The 16,563-nt window shown below is 36.3% G+C and overlaps 1 protein-coding gene across 2 annotated transcripts in view; it reads left to right on the forward strand.

The window, feature by feature from the left end:
- The window catches only part of LOC106613836 (A disintegrin and metalloproteinase with thrombospondin motifs 14), a 464,750-nt gene that overhangs the window by 425,920 nt on the left and 22,267 nt on the right, over positions 1-16,563 (forward strand). For both annotated transcript variants that reach the window (XM_082978765.1, XM_082978764.1), the window contains exon 15: positions 15,895-15,975. In XM_082978765.1, the coding sequence (XP_082834891.1) occupies positions 15,895-15,975 (81 nt within the window). The remainder of the gene's footprint in view (positions 1-15,894; positions 15,976-16,563) is intronic.

Raw genomic sequence — 16,563 nt, forward strand, 5'->3', positions numbered from 1 at the left:
ATAGACATGCTGAAGATGTTTCATATTGTCGTGTTGTCCTGTAGACATGCTGAAGATGTTTCATGTTGTCTTGTTGTCCTATAGACATGCTGAAGATGTTTCATATTGTCTTGTTGTCCAGTAGACATGCTGAATATGTTTCATATTGTCTTGTTGTGTTGTCCTATAGACATGCTGAAGATGTTTCATATTGTCTTGTTGTCCTGTAGAAATGCTGAAGATGTTTCATATTGTCTTGTTGTGTTGTCCTATTGACATGCTGAAGATGTTTCATATTGTCTTGTTGTGTTGTCCTGTAGACATGCTGAAGATGTTTCATATTGTCTTGTTGTGTTGTCCTGTAGACATGCTGAAGATGTTTCATATTGTCTTGTTGTGTTGTCCTGTAGACATGCTGAAGATGTTTCATATTGTCTTGTTGTGTTGTCCTGTAGACATGCTGAAGATGTTTCATATTGTCTTGTTGTCCTATAGACATGCTGAAGATGTTTCATATTGTCTTGTTGTCCTATCGACATGCTGAAGATGTTTCATGTTGTCTTGTTGTCCTGTAGACATGCTGAAGATGTTTCATATTGTCTTGTTGTGTTGTCCTATAGACATGCTGAAGATGTTTCATATTGTTTTGTTGTCCTATAGACATGCTGAAGATGTTTCATATTGTCTTGTTGTCCTATAGACATGCTGAAGATGTTTCATATTGTCTTGTTGTGTTGTCCTGTAGACATGCTGAAGATGTTTCATATTGTCTTGTTGTGTTGTCCTGTAGACATGCTGAAGATGTTTCATATTGTCTTGTTGTCCTATAGACATGCTGAAGATGTTTCATATTGTCTTGTTGTCCTATCGACATGCTGAAGATGTTTCATGTTGTCTTGTTGTCCTGTAGACATGCTGAAGATGTTTCATATTGTCTTGTTGTGTTGTCCTATAGACATGCTGAAGATGTTTCATATTGTTTTGTTGTCCTATAGACATGCTGAAGATGTTTCATATTGTCTTGTTGTCCTATAGACATGCTGAAGATGTTTCATATTGTCTTGTTGTCCTATAGACATGCTGAAGATGTTTCATATTGTCTTGTTGTGTTGTCCTATAGACATGCTGAAGATGTTTCATATTGTCTTGTTGTCCTGTAGACATGCTGAAGAAGTTTCATATTGTCTTGTTGTGTTGTCCTGTAGGCATGCTGAAGATGTTTCATATTGTCTTGTTGTGTTGTCTTATAGACATGCTGAAGATGTTTCATATTGTCTTGTTGTGTTGTCCTGTAGACATGCTGAAGATGTTTCATATTGGCTTGTTGTCCTATAGACATGCTGAAGATGTTTCAAATTGTCTTGTTGTGTTGTCTTATAGACATGCTGAAGATGTTTCATATTGTCTTGTTGTGTTTTCTTATAGACATGCTGAAGATGTTTCATATTGTCTTGTTGTGTTGTCCTATAGACATGCTGAAGATGTTTCATATTGTCTTTTTGTCCTATAGACATGCTGAAGATGTTTCATATTGTCTTGTTCTGTTGTCCTGTAGGCATGCTGAAGATGTTTCATATTGTCTTGTTGTGTTGTCCTATAGACATGCTGAAGATGTTTCATATTGTCTTGTTGTCCTATAGACATGCTGAAGATGTTTCATATTGTCTTGTTGTCCTATAGACATGCTGAAGAAGTGTCATATTGTCTTGTTGTGTTGTCCTGTAGGCATGCTGAAGATGTTTCATATTGTCTTGTTGTGTTGTCCTATTGACATGCTGAAGATGTTTCATATTGTCTTGTTGTGTTGTCCTGTAGACATGCTGAAGATGTTTCATATTGTCTTGTTGTGTTGTCCTGTAGACATGCTGAAGATGTTTCATATTGTCTTGTTGTGTTGTCCTGTAGACATGCTGAAGATGTTTCATATTGTCTTGTCTTGTTGTCCTGTAGACATGCTGAAGATGTTTCATGTTGTCTTGTTGTCCTATAGACATGCTGAAGATGTTTCATATTGTCTTGTTGTCCTGTAGACATGCTGAATATGTTTCATATTGTCTTGTTGTGTTGTCCTATAGACATGCTGAAGATGTTTCATATTGTCTTGTTGCCCTGTAGACATGCTGAAGATGTTTCATATTGTCTTGTTGTCCTACAGACATGCTGAAGATGTTTCATATTGTCTTGTTGTGTTGTCCTGTAGACATGCTGAAGATGTTTCATATTGTCTTGTTGTGTTGTCCTATAGATATGCTGAAGATGTTTCATATTGTTTTGTTGTCCTGTAGACATGCTGAAGATGTTTCATATTGTCTTGTTGTGTTGTCTTATAGACATGCTGAAGATATTTCATATTGTCTTGTTGTGTTGTCTTATAGACATGCTGAAGATGTTTCATATTGTCTTGTTGTCCTATAGACATGCTGAAGATGTTTCATATTGTCTTGTTGTCCTATAGACATGCTGAAGATGTTTCATATTGTCTTGTTGTCCTATAGACATGCTGAAGATGTTTCATATTGTCTTGTTGTGTTGTCCTATAGACATGCTGAAGATATTTCATATTGTCTTGTTGTCCTGTAGACATGCTGAAGATGTTTCATATTGTCTTGTTGTCCTGTAGACATGCTGAAGATGTTTCATGTTGGCTTGTTGTCCTATAGACATGCTGAAGATGTTTCATATTGTCTTGTTGTCCTGTAGACATGCTGAAGATGTTTCATATTGTCTTGTTGTGTTGTCCTGTAGATATACTGAAGATGTTTCATATTGTCTTGTTGTCCTGTAGACATGCTGAAGATGTTTCATATTGTCTTGTTGTCCTGTAGACATGCTGAAGATGTTTCATATTGTCTTGTTGTCCTGTAGACATGCTGAAGATGTCTCATATTGTCTTGTTGTGTTGTCTTATAGACATGCTGAAGATGTTTCATATTGTCTTGTTGTGTTGTCCTGTAGACATGCTGAAGATGTTTCATATTGGCTTGTTGTCCTATAGACATGCTGAAGATGTTTCAAATTGTCTTGTTGTGTTGTCCTGTAGACATGCTGAAGATGTTTCATATTGTCTTGTTGTCCTGTAGACATGCTGAAGATGTTTCATATTGTCTTGTTGTCCTATAGACATGCTGAAGATGTTTCATATTGTCTTGTTGTGTTGTCCTGTAGACATGCTGAAGATGTTTCATATTGTCTTGTTGTGTTGTCCTTTAGATATGCTGAAGATGTTTCATATTGTTTTGTTGTCCTGTAGACATGCTGAAGATGTTTCATATTGTCTTGTTGTGTTGTCTTATAGACATGCTGAAGATATTTCATATTGTCTTGTTGTGTTGTCTTATAGACATGCTGAAGATGTTTCATATTGTCTTGTTGCCCTATAGACATGCTGAAGATGTTTCATATTGTCTTGTTGTCCTATAGACATGCTGAAGATGTTTCATATTGTCTTGTTGTCCTATAGACATGCTGAAGATCTTTCATATTGTCTTGTTGTGTTGTCCTATAGACATGCTGAAGATGTTTCATATTGTCTTGTTGTCCTGTAGACATGCTGAAGATGTTTCATATTGTCTTGTTGTCCTGTAGACATGCTGAAGATGTTTCATGTTGTCTTGTTGTCCTATAGACATGCTGAAGATGTTTCATATTGTCTTGTTGTCCTGTAGACATGCTGAAGATGTTTTATATTGTCTTGTTGTGTTGTCCTGTAGATATACTGAAGATGTTTCATATTGTCTTGTTGTCCTGTAGACATGCTGAAGATGTTTCATTTTGTCTTGTTGTCCTGTAGACATGCTGAAGATGTTTCATATTGTCTTGTTGTCCTGTAGACATGCTGAAGATGTCTCATATTGTCTTGTTGTGTTGTCTTATAGACATGCTGAAGATGTTTCATATTGTCTTGTTGTGTTGTCCTGTAGACATGCTGAAGATGTTTCATATTGTCTTGTTGTGTTATCCTGTAGATATGCTGAAGATGTTTCATACTGTATTGTTGTCCTGTAGACATGCTGAAGATGTTTCATATTGTCTTGTTGTCCTGTAGACATGCTGAAGATGTTTCATATTGTCTTGTTGTGTTGTCCTGTAGACATCCCGAAGATGTTTCATATTGTCTTGTTGTCCTATAGACATGCTGAAGATGTTTCATATTGTCTTGTTGTCCTGTAGACATGCTGAAGATGTTTCATATTCTCTTGTTGTATTGTCCTGTATACATCCCGAAGATGTTTCATATTGTCTTGTTGTCCTATAGACATGCTGAAGATGTTTCATATTGTCTTGTTGTGTTGTCCTGTAGACATGCTGAAGATGTTTCATATTGTCTTGTTGTGTTGTCCTGTAGACATGCTGCAGATGTTTCATATTGTCTTGTTGTCCTATAGACATGCTGAAGATGTTTCATATTGTCTTGTTGTGTTGTCCTATAGACATGCTGAAGATGTTTCATATTGTCTTGTTGTCCTGTAGACATGCTGAAGATGTTTCATATTGTTTTGTTGTGTTGTCCTATTGACATGCTGAAGATGTTTCATATTGTCTTGTTGTGTTGTCCTGTAGACATGCTGAAGATGTTTCATATTGTCTTGTTGTGTTGTCCTGTAGCCATGCTGAAGATGTTTCTTATTGTCTTGTGTTGTCCTGTAGAAATGCTGAAGATGTTTCATATTGTCTTGTTGTCCTATAGACATGCTGAAGATGTTTCATATTGTCTTGTTGTGTTGTCTTATAGACATGCTGAAGATGTTTCATATTGTCTTGTTGTGTTGTCTTATAGACATGCTGAAGATGTTTCATATTGTCTTGTTGTGTTGTCTTATAGACATGCTTAAGATGTTTCATATTGTCTTGTTGTGTTGTCCTATAGACATGCTGAAGATGTTTCATATTGTCTTGTTGTCCTATAGACATGCTGAAGATGTTTCATATTGTCTTGTTGTCCTGTAGACATGCTGAAGATGTTTCATATTGTCTTGTTGTGTTGTCCTGTAGATATACTGAAGATGTTTCATATTGTCTTGTTGTCCTGTAGACATGCTGAAGATGTTTCATATTGTCTTGTTGTCCTGTAGACATGCTGAAGATGTTTCATATTGTCTTGTTGTCCTGTAGACATGCTGAAGATGTCTCATATTGTCTTGTTGTGTTGTCTTATAGACATGCTGAAGATGTTTCATATTGTCTTGTTGTGTTGTCCTGTAGACATGCTGAAGATGTTTCATATTGGCTTGTTGTCCTATAGACATGCTGAAGATGTTTCAAATTGTCTTGTTGTGTTGTCCTGTAGACATGCTGAAGATGTTTCATATTGTCTTGTTGTCCTGTAGACATGCTGAAGATGTTTCATATTGTCTTGTTGTCCTATAGACATGCTGAAGATGTTTCATATTGTCTTGTTGTGTTGTCCTGTAGACATGCTGAAGATGTTTCATATTGTCTTGTTGTGTTGTCCTGTAGACATGCTGAAGATGTTTCATATTGTCTTGTTGTGTTGTCCTGTAGACATGCTGAAGATGTTTCATATTGTCTTGTCTTGTTGTCCTGTAGACATGCTGAAGATGTTTCATGTTGTCTTGTTGTCCTATAGACATGCTGAAGATGTTTCATATTGTCTTGTTGTCCTGTAGACATGCTGAATATGTTTCATATTGTCTTGTTGTGTTGTCCTATAGACATGCTGAAGATGTTTCATATTGTCTTGTTGCCCTGTAGACATGCTGAAGATGTTTCATATTGTCTTGTTGTCCTACAGACATGCTGAAGATGTTTCATATTGTCTTGTTGTGTTGTCCTGTAGACATGCTGAAGATGTTTCATATTGTCTTGTTGTGTTGTCCTATAGATATGCTGAAGATGTTTCATATTGTTTTGTTGTCCTGTAGACATGCTGAAGATGTTTCATATTGTCTTGTTGTGTTGTCTTATAGACATGCTGAAGATATTTCATATTGTCTTGTTGTGTTGTCTTATAGACATGCTGAAGATGTTTCATATTGTCTTGTTGTCCTATAGACATGCTGAAGATGTTTCATATTGTCTTGTTGTCCTATAGACATGCTGAAGATGTTTCATATTGTCTTGTTGTCCTATAGACATGCTGAAGATGTTTCATATTGTCTTGTTGTGTTGTCCTATAGACATGCTGAAGATATTTCATATTGTCTTGTTGTCCTGTAGACATGCTGAAGATGTTTCATATTGTCTTGTTGTCCTGTAGACATGCTGAAGATGTTTCATGTTGGCTTGTTGTCCTATAGACATGCTGAAGATGTTTCATATTGTCTTGTTGTCCTGTAGACATGCTGAAGATGTTTCATATTGTCTTGTTGTGTTGTCCTGTAGATATACTGAAGATGTTTCATATTGTCTTGTTGTCCTGTAGACATGCTGAAGATGTTTCATATTGTCTTGTTGTCCTGTAGACATGCTGAAGATGTTTCATATTGTCTTGTTGTCCTGTAGACATGCTGAAGATGTCTCATATTGTCTTGTTGTGTTGTCTTATAGACATGCTGAAGATGTTTCATATTGTCTTGTTGTGTTGTCCTGTAGACATGCTGAAGATGTTTCATATTGGCTTGTTGTCCTATAGACATGCTGAAGATGTTTCAAATTGTCTTGTTGTGTTGTCCTGTAGACATGCTGAAGATGTTTCATATTGTCTTGTTGTCCTGTAGACATGCTGAAGATGTTTCATATTGTCTTGTTGTCCTATAGACATGCTGAAGATGTTTCATATTGTCTTGTTGTGTTGTCCTGTAGACATGCTGAAGATGTTTCATATTGTCTTGTTGTGTTGTCCTTTAGATATGCTGAAGATGTTTCATATTGTTTTGTTGTCCTGTAGACATGCTGAAGATGTTTCATATTGTCTTGTTGTGTTGTCTTATAGACATGCTGAAGATATTTCATATTGTCTTGTTGTGTTGTCTTATAGACATGCTGAAGATGTTTCATATTGTCTTGTTGCCCTATAGACATGCTGAAGATGTTTCATATTGTCTTGTTGTCCTATAGACATGCTGAAGATGTTTCATATTGTCTTGTTGTCCTATAGACATGCTGAAGATCTTTCATATTGTCTTGTTGTGTTGTCCTATAGACATGCTGAAGATGTTTCATATTGTCTTGTTGTCCTGTAGACATGCTGAAGATGTTTCATATTGTCTTGTTGTCCTGTAGACATGCTGAAGATGTTTCATGTTGTCTTGTTGTCCTATAGACATGCTGAAGATGTTTCATATTGTCTTGTTGTCCTGTAGACATGCTGAAGATGTTTTATATTGTCTTGTTGTGTTGTCCTGTAGATATACTGAAGATGTTTCATATTGTCTTGTTGTCCTGTAGACATGCTGAAGATGTTTCATATTGTCTTGTTGTCCTGTAGACATGCTGAAGATGTTTCATATTGTCTTGTTGTCCTGTAGACATGCTGAAGATGTCTCATATTGTCTTGTTGTGTTGTCTTATAGACATGCTGAAGATGTTTCATATTGTCTTGTTGTGTTGTCCTGTAGACATGCTGAAGATGTTTCATATTGTCTTGTTGTGTTATCCTGTAGATATGCTGAAGATGTTTCATACTGTATTGTTGTCCTGTAGACATGCTGAAGATGTTTCATATTGTCTTGTTGTCCTGTAGACATGCTGAAGATGTTTCATATTGTCTTGTTGTGTTGTCCTGTAGACATCCCGAAGATGTTTCATATTGTCTTGTTGTCCTATAGACATGCTGAAGATGTTTCATATTGTCTTGTTGTCCTGTAGACATGCTGAAGATGTTTCATATTCTCTTGTTGTATTGTCCTGTATACATCCCGAAGATGTTTCATATTGTCTTGTTGTCCTATAGACATGCTGAAGATGTTTCATATTGTCTTGTTGTGTTGTCCTGTAGACATGCTGAAGATGTTTCATATTGTCTTGTTGTGTTGTCCTGTAGACATGCTGCAGATGTTTCATATTGTCTTGTTGTCCTATAGACATGCTGAAGATGTTTCATATTGTCTTGTTGTGTTGTCCTATAGACATGCTGAAGATGTTTCATATTGTCTTGTTGTCCTGTAGACATGCTGAAGATGTTTCATATTGTTTTGTTGTGTTGTCCTATTGACATGCTGAAGATGTTTCATATTGTCTTGTTGTGTTGTCCTGTAGACATGCTGAAGATGTTTCATATTGTCTTGTTGTGTTGTCCTGTAGCCATGCTGAAGATGTTTCTTATTGTCTTGTGTTGTCCTGTAGAAATGCTGAAGATGTTTCATATTGTCTTGTTGTCCTATAGACATGCTGAAGATGTTTCATATTGTCTTGTTGTGTTGTCTTATAGACATGCTGAAGATGTTTCATATTGTCTTGTTGTGTTGTCTTATAGACATGCTGAAGATGTTTCATATTGTCTTGTTGTGTTGTCTTATAGACATGCTTAAGATGTTTCATATTGTCTTGTTGTGTTGTCCTATAGACATGCTGAAGATGTTTCATATTGTCTTGTTGTCCTATAGACATGCTGAAGATGTTTCATATTGTCTTGTTGTCCTGTAGACATGCTGAAGATGTTTCATATTGTCTTGTTGTGTTGTCCTGTAGATATACTGAAGATGTTTCATATTGTCTTGTTGTCCTGTAGACATGCTGAAGATGTTTCATATTGTCTTGTTGTCCTGTAGACATGCTGAAGATGTTTCATATTGTCTTGTTGTCCTGTAGACATGCTGAAGATGTCTCATATTGTCTTGTTGTGTTGTCTTATAGACATGCTGAAGATGTTTCATATTGTCTTGTTGTGTTGTCCTGTAGACATGCTGAAGATGTTTCATATTGGCTTGTTGTCCTATAGACATGCTGAAGATGTTTCAAATTGTCTTGTTGTGTTGTCCTGTAGACATGCTGAAGATGTTTCATATTGTCTTGTTGTCCTGTAGACATGCTGAAGATGTTTCATATTGTCTTGTTGTCCTATAGACATGCTGAAGATGTTTCATATTGTCTTGTTGTGTTGTCCTGTAGACATGCTGAAGATGTTTCATATTGTCTTGTTGTGTTGTCCTTTAGATATGCTGAAGATGTTTCATATTGTTTTGTTGTCCTGTAGACATGCTGAAGATGTTTCATATTGTCTTGTTGTGTTGTCTTATAGACATGCTGAAGATATTTCATATTGTCTTGTTGTGTTGTCTTATAGACATGCTGAAGATGTTTCATATTGTCTTGTTGCCCTATAGACATGCTGAAGATGTTTCATATTGTCTTGTTGTCCTATAGACATGCTGAAGATGTTTCATATTGTCTTGTTGTCCTATAGACATGCTGAAGATCTTTCATATTGTCTTGTTGTGTTGTCCTATAGACATGCTGAAGATGTTTCATATTGTCTTGTTGTCCTGTAGACATGCTGAAGATGTTTCATATTGTCTTGTTGTCCTGTAGACATGCTGAAGATGTTTCATGTTGTCTTGTTGTCCTATAGACATGCTGAAGATGTTTCATATTGTCTTGTTGTCCTGTAGACATGCTGAAGATGTTTTATATTGTCTTGTTGTGTTGTCCTGTAGATATACTGAAGATGTTTCATATTGTCTTGTTGTCCTGTAGACATGCTGAAGATGTTTCATATTGTCTTGTTGTCCTGTAGACATGCTGAAGATGTTTCATATTGTCTTGTTGTCCTGTAGACATGCTGAAGATGTCTCATATTGTCTTGTTGTGTTGTCTTATAGACATGCTGAAGATGTTTCATATTGTCTTGTTGTGTTGTCCTGTAGACATGCTGAAGATGTTTCATATTGTCTTGTTGTGTTATCCTGTAGATATGCTGAAGATGTTTCATACTGTATTGTTGTCCTGTAGACATGCTGAAGATGTTTCATATTGTCTTGTTGTGTTGTCCTGTAGACATCCCGAAGATGTTTCATATTGTCTTGTTGTCCTATAGACATGCTGAAGATGTTTCATATTGTCTTGTTGTCCTGTAGACATGCTGAAGATGTTTCATATTCTCTTGTTGTATTGTCCTGTATACATCCCGAAGATGTTTCATATTGTCTTGTTGTCCTATAGACATGCTGAAGATGTTTCATATTGTCTTGTTGTGTTGTCCTATAGACATGCTGAAGATGTTTCATATTGTCTTGTTGTCCTGTAGACATGCTGAAGATGTTTCATATTGTTTTGTTGTGTTGTCCTATTGACATGCTGAAGATGTTTCATATTGTCTTGTTGTGTTGTCCTGTAGACATGCTGAAGATGTTTCATATTGTCTTGTTGTGTTGTCCTGTAGCCATGCTGAAGATGTTTCTTATTGTCTTGTGTTGTCCTGTAGAAATGCTGAAGATGTTTCATATTGTCTTGTTGTCCTATAGACATGCTGAAGATGTTTCATATTGTCTTGTTGTGTTGTCTTATAGACATGCTGAAGATGTTTCATATTGTTTTGTTGTCCTATAGACATGCTGAAGATGTTTCATATTGTCTTGTTGTCCTGTAGACATGCTGAAGATGTTTCATATTGTCTTGTTGTGTTGTCCTATAGACATGCTGAAGATGTTTCATATTGTCTTGTTGTCCTGTAGACATGCTGAAGATGTCTCATATTGTCTTGTTGTGTTGTCTTATAGACATGCTGAAGATGTTTCATATTGTCTTGTTGTCCTGTAGACATGCTGAAGATGTTTCATATTGTCTTGTTGTCCTGTAGACATGCTGAAGATGTCTCATATTGTCTTGTTGTGTTGTCTTATAGACATGCTGAAGATGTTTCATATTGTCTTGTTGTGTTGTCCTGTAGACATGCTGAAGATGTTTCATATTGTCTTGTTGTGTTATCCTGTAGATATGCTGAAGATGTTTCATACTGTATTGTTGTCCTGTAGACATGCTGAAGATGTTTCATATTGTCTTGTTGTGTTGTCCTGTAGACATCCCGAAGATGTTTCATATTGTCTTGTTGTCCTATAGACATGCTGAAGATGTTTCATATTGTCTTGTTGTCCTGTAGACATGCTGAAGATGTTTCATATTCTCTTGTTGTATTGTCCTGTATACATCCCGAAGATGTTTCATATTGTCTTGTTGTCCTATAGACATGCTGAAGATGTTTCATATTGTCTTGTTGTGTTGTCCTATAGACATGCTGAAGATGTTTCATATTGTCTTGTTGTCCTGTAGACATGCTGAAGATGTTTCATATTGTTTTGTTGTGTTGTCCTATTGACATGCTGAAGATGTTTCATATTGTCTTGTTGTGTTGTCCTGTAGACATGCTGAAGATGTTTCATATTGTCTTGTTGTGTTGTCCTGTAGCCATGCTGAAGATGTTTCATATTGTCTTGTGTTGTCCTGTAGAAATGCTGAAGATGTTTCATATTGTCTTGTTGTCCTATAGACATGCTGAAGATGTTTCATATTGTCTTGTTGTGTTGTCATATAGACATGCTGAAGATGTTTCATATTGTCTTGTTGTGTTGTCCTATAGACATGCTGAAGATGTTTCATATTGTCTTGTTGTCCTGTAGACATGCTGAAGATGTTTCATATTGTCTTGTTGTGTTGTCCTATAGACATGCTGAAGATGTTTCATATTGTCTTGTTGTCCTGTAGACATGCTGAAGATGTTTCATGTTGTCTTGTTGTCCTATAGACATGCTGAAGATGTTTCATATTGTCTTGTTGTCCTGTAGACATGCTGAATATGTTTCATATTGTCTTGTTGTGTTGTCCTATAGACATGCTGAAGATGTTTCATATTGTCTTGTTGTCCTGTAGACATGCTGAAGATGTTTCATATTGTCTTGTTGTCCTATAGACATGCTGAAGATGTTTCATATTGTCTTGTTGTGTTGTCCTGTAGACATGCTGAAGATGTTTCATATTGTCTTGTTGTGTTGTCCTATAGATATGCTGAAGATGTTTCATATTGTTTTGTTGTCCTGTAGACATGCTGAAGATGTTTCATATTGTCTTGTTGTGTTGTCTTATAGACATGCTGAAGATATTTCATATTGTCTTGTTGTGTTGTCTTATAGACATGCTGAAGATGTTTCATATTGTCTTGTTGTCCTATAGACATGCTGAAGATGTTTCATATTGTCTTGTTGTCCTATAGACATGATGAAGATGTTTCATATTGTCTTGTTGTGTTGTCCTATAGACATGCTGAAGATGTTTCATATTGTCTTGTTGTCCTGTAGACATGCTGAAGATGTTTCATGTTGTCTTGTTGTCCTATAGACATGCTGAAGATGTTTCATATTGTCTTGTTGTCCTGTAGACATGCTGAATATGTTTCATATTGTCTTGTTGTGTTGTCCTATAGACATGCTGAAGATGTTTCATATTGTCTTGTTGTCCTGTAGACATGCTGAAGATGTTTCATATTCTCTTGTTGTATTGTCCTGTATACATCCCGAAGATGTTTCATATTGTCTTGTTGTCCTATAGACATGCTGAAGATGTTTCATATTGTCTTGTTGTGTTGTCCTATAGACATGCTGAAGATGTTTCATATTGTCTTGTTGTCCTGTAGACATGCTGAAGATGTTTCATATTGTTTTGTTGTGTTGTCCTATTGACATGCTGAAGATGTTTCATATTGTCTTGTTGTGTTGTCCTGTAGACATGCTGAAGATGTTTCATATTGTCTTGTTGTGTTGTCCTGTAGCCATGCTGAAGATGTTTCTTATTGTCTTGTGTTGTCCTGTAGAAATGCTGAAGATGTTTCATATTGTCTTGTTGTCCTATAGACATGCTGAAGATGTTTCATATTGTCTTGTTGTGTTGTCTTATAGACATGCTGAAGATGTTTCATATTGTCTTGTTGTGTTGTCTTATAGACATGCTGAAGATGTTTCATATTGTCTTGTTGTGTTGTCTTATAGACATGCTTAAGATGTTTCATATTGTCTTGTTGTGTTGTCCTATAGACATGCTGAAGATGTTTCATATTGTCTTGTTGTCCTGTAGACATGCTGAAGATGTTTCATATTGTCTTGTTGTGTTGTCATATAGACATGCTGAAGATGTTTCATATTGTTTTGTTGTCCTATAGACATGCTGAAGATGTTTCATATTGTCTTGTTGTCCTGTAGACATGCTGAAGATGTTTCATATTGTCTTGTTGTGTTGTCCTATAGACATGCTGAAGATGTTTCATATTGTCTTGTTGTCCTGTAGACATGCTGAAGATGTTTCATGTTGTCTTGTTGTCCTATAGACATGCTGAAGATGTTTCATATTGTCTTGTTGTCCTGTAGACATGCTGAATATGTTTCATATTGTCTTGTTGTGTTGTCCTATAGACATGCTGAAGATGTTTCATATTGTCTTGTTGTCCTGTAGACATGCTGAAGATGTTTCATATTGTCTTGTTGTCCTATAGACATGCTGAAGATGTTTCATATTGTCTTGTTGTGTTGTCCTGTAGACATGCTGAAGATGTTTCATATTGTCTTGTTGTGTTGTCCTATAGATATGCTGAAGATGTTTCATATTGTTTTGTTGTCCTGTAGACATGCTGAAGATGTTTCATATTGTCTTGTTGTGTTGTCTTATAGACATGCTGAAGATATTTCATATTGTCTTGTTGTGTTGTCTTATAGACATGCTGAAGATGTTTCATATTGTCTTGTTGTCCTATAGACATGCTGAAGATGTTTCATATTGTCTTGTTGTCCTATAGACATGATGAAGATGTTTCATATTGTCTTGTTGTGTTGTCCTATAGACATGCTGAAGATGTTTCATATTGTCTTGTTGTCCTGTAGACATGCTGAAGATGTTTCATGTTGTCTTGTTGTCCTATAGACATGCTGAAGATGTTTCATATTGTCTTGTTGTCCTGTAGACATGCTGAATATGTTTCATATTGTCTTGTTGTGTTGTCCTATAGACATGCTGAAGATGTTTCATATTGTCTTGTTGTCCTGTAGACATGCTGAAGATGTTTCATATTGTCTTGTTGTGTTGTCTTATAGACATGCTGAAGATGTTTCATATTGTCTTGTTGTGTTGTCTTATAGACATGCTGAAGATGTTTCATATTGTCTTGTTGTGTTGTCTTATAGACATGCTGAAGATGTTTCATATTGTCTTGTTGTCCTATAGACATGCTGAAGATGTTTCATATTGTCTTGTTGTCCTATAGACATGCTGAAGATGTTTCATATTGTCTTGTTGTGTTGTCCTGTAGACATGCTGAAGATGTTTCATATTGTCTTGTTGTCCTGTAGACATGCTGAAGATCTTTCATATTGTCTTGTTATGTTGTCCTATAGACATGTTGAAGATATTTCATATTGTCTTGTTGTCCTATAGACATGCTGAAGATGTTTCATATTGTCTTGTTGTCCTATAGACATGCTGAAGATGTTTCATATTGTCTTGTTGTCCTATAGACATGATGAAGATGTTTCATATTGTCTTGTTGTGTTGTCCTATAGACATGCTGAAGATGTTTCATATTGTCTTGTTGTCCTATAGACATGCTGAAGATGTTTCATATTGTCTTGTTGTGTTGTCCTGTAGACATGCTGAAGATGTTTCATATTGTCTTGTTGTCCTGTAGACATGCTGAAGATCTTTCATATTGTCTTGTTATGTTGTCCTATAGACATGTTGAAGATATTTCATATTGTCTTGTTGTCCTATAGACATGCTGAAGATGTTTCATATTGTCTTGTTATCCTATAGACATGCTGAAGATGTTTCATATTGTCTTGTTGTGTTGTCCTATAGACATGCTGAAGATGTTTCATATTGTCTTGTTGTCCTGTAGACATGCTGAAGATGTTTCATGTTGTCTTGTTGTCCTATAGACATGCTGAAGATGTTTCATATTGTCTTGTTGTCCTGTAGACATGCTGAATATGTTTCATATTGTCTTGTTGTGTTGTCCTATAGACATGCTGAAGATGTTTCATATTGTCTTGTTGTCCTGTAGACATGCTGAAGATGTTTCATATTGTCTTGTTGTGTTGTCTTATAGACATGCTGAAGATGTTTCATATTGTCTTGTTGTGTTGTCTTATAGACATGCTGAAGATGTTTCATATTGTCTTGTTGTGTTGTCTTATAGACATGCTGAAGATGTTTCATATTGTCTTGTTGTGTTGTCCTATAGACATGCTGAAGATGTTTCATATTGTCTTGTTGTCCTATAGACATGCTGAAGATGTTTCATATTGTCTTGTTGTGTTGTCCTGTAGACATGCTAAAGATGTTTCATATTGTCTTGTTGTCCTGTAGACATGCTGAAGATCTTTCATATTGTCTTGTTATGTTGTCCTATAGACATGTTGAAGATATTTCATATTGTCTTGTTGTCCTATAGACATGCTGAAGATGTTTCATATTGTCTTGTTGTGTTGTCCTATAGACATGCTGAAGATGTTTCATATTGTCTTGTTGTGTTGTCCTATAGACATGCTGAAGATGTTTCATATTGTCTTGTTGTCCTATAGACATGATGAAGATGTTTCATATTGTCTTGTTGTGTTGTCCTATAGACATGCTGAAGATGTTTCATATTGTCTTGTTGTCCTGTAGACATGCTGAAGAAGTTTCATATTGTCTTGTTGTGTTGTCCTGTAGGCATGCTGAAGATGTTTCATATTGTCTTGTTGTGTTGTCCTATAGACATGCTGAAGATGTTTCATATTGTCTTGTTGTCCTATAGACATGCTGAAGATGTTTCATATTGTCTTGTTGTCCTGTAGACATGCTGAAGATGTTTCATGTTGTCTTGTTGTCCTATAGACATGCTGAAGATGTTTCATATTGTCTTGTTGTCCTGTAGACATGCTGAATATGTTTCATATTGTCTTGTTGTGTTGTCCTATAGACATGCTGAAGATGTTTCATATTGTCTTGTTGTCCTATAAACATGCTGAAGATGTTTCATATTGTCTTGTTGTCCTGTAGGCATGCTGAAGATGTTTGATATTCCGATCGGTGCCCGGCACATCGTTATAGAGGAGAATGAGACTTCCTCCCACATCATTGGTAAGTGTGTCTCGTTACAGTAGGATAAAACACCTTTGGGATGAATTGGAACGACGACTGTGAGCCAGGTCTAATCACCCAACATCAGTGCTTGACTTCACTAATGCTCTTGTGGCTGAGTGGAGGCAAGTCCCTGCAGCAATGTTCCAACCTCTAGTGGAAAGCTTTCTCAGAAGAGTGGAGGCTGTTTTAGCAGCAAAGGGGGGACCAACTCCATATTAATGCCCATGATTTAGGAATGAGATATTCAACAAGCTTTTGGCCAAGTAGTGTACATTTACAGTAGGGACATCCGCAGAGCATGACTGCAGAACTTACACACACACACACACACACACACACACACACACACACACACACACACACACACACACACACACACACACACACACACACACACCCCCCACCCATTTCCTGTATGATTGTCAGCAGTGCATGACTGCAGAACATTTGACTGTCACCAATTAGCCTTGTGGACTTTTATCCTGTCAGTAAATCTCGCCAGCCTGGACCAGACATCAGCTATTTTTTCCCAATTTTTAAATGCTAATCATGTCTAGCAGGGCCCTGTGTGTGTGTGTGTGTGTG

Source organism: Salmo salar, chromosome 01, assembly GCF_965601325.2.
Source record: "Salmo salar chromosome 01, fSalSal1, whole genome shotgun sequence".
Lineage (NCBI taxonomy): Eukaryota > Metazoa > Chordata > Actinopteri > Salmoniformes > Salmonidae > Salmo > Salmo salar.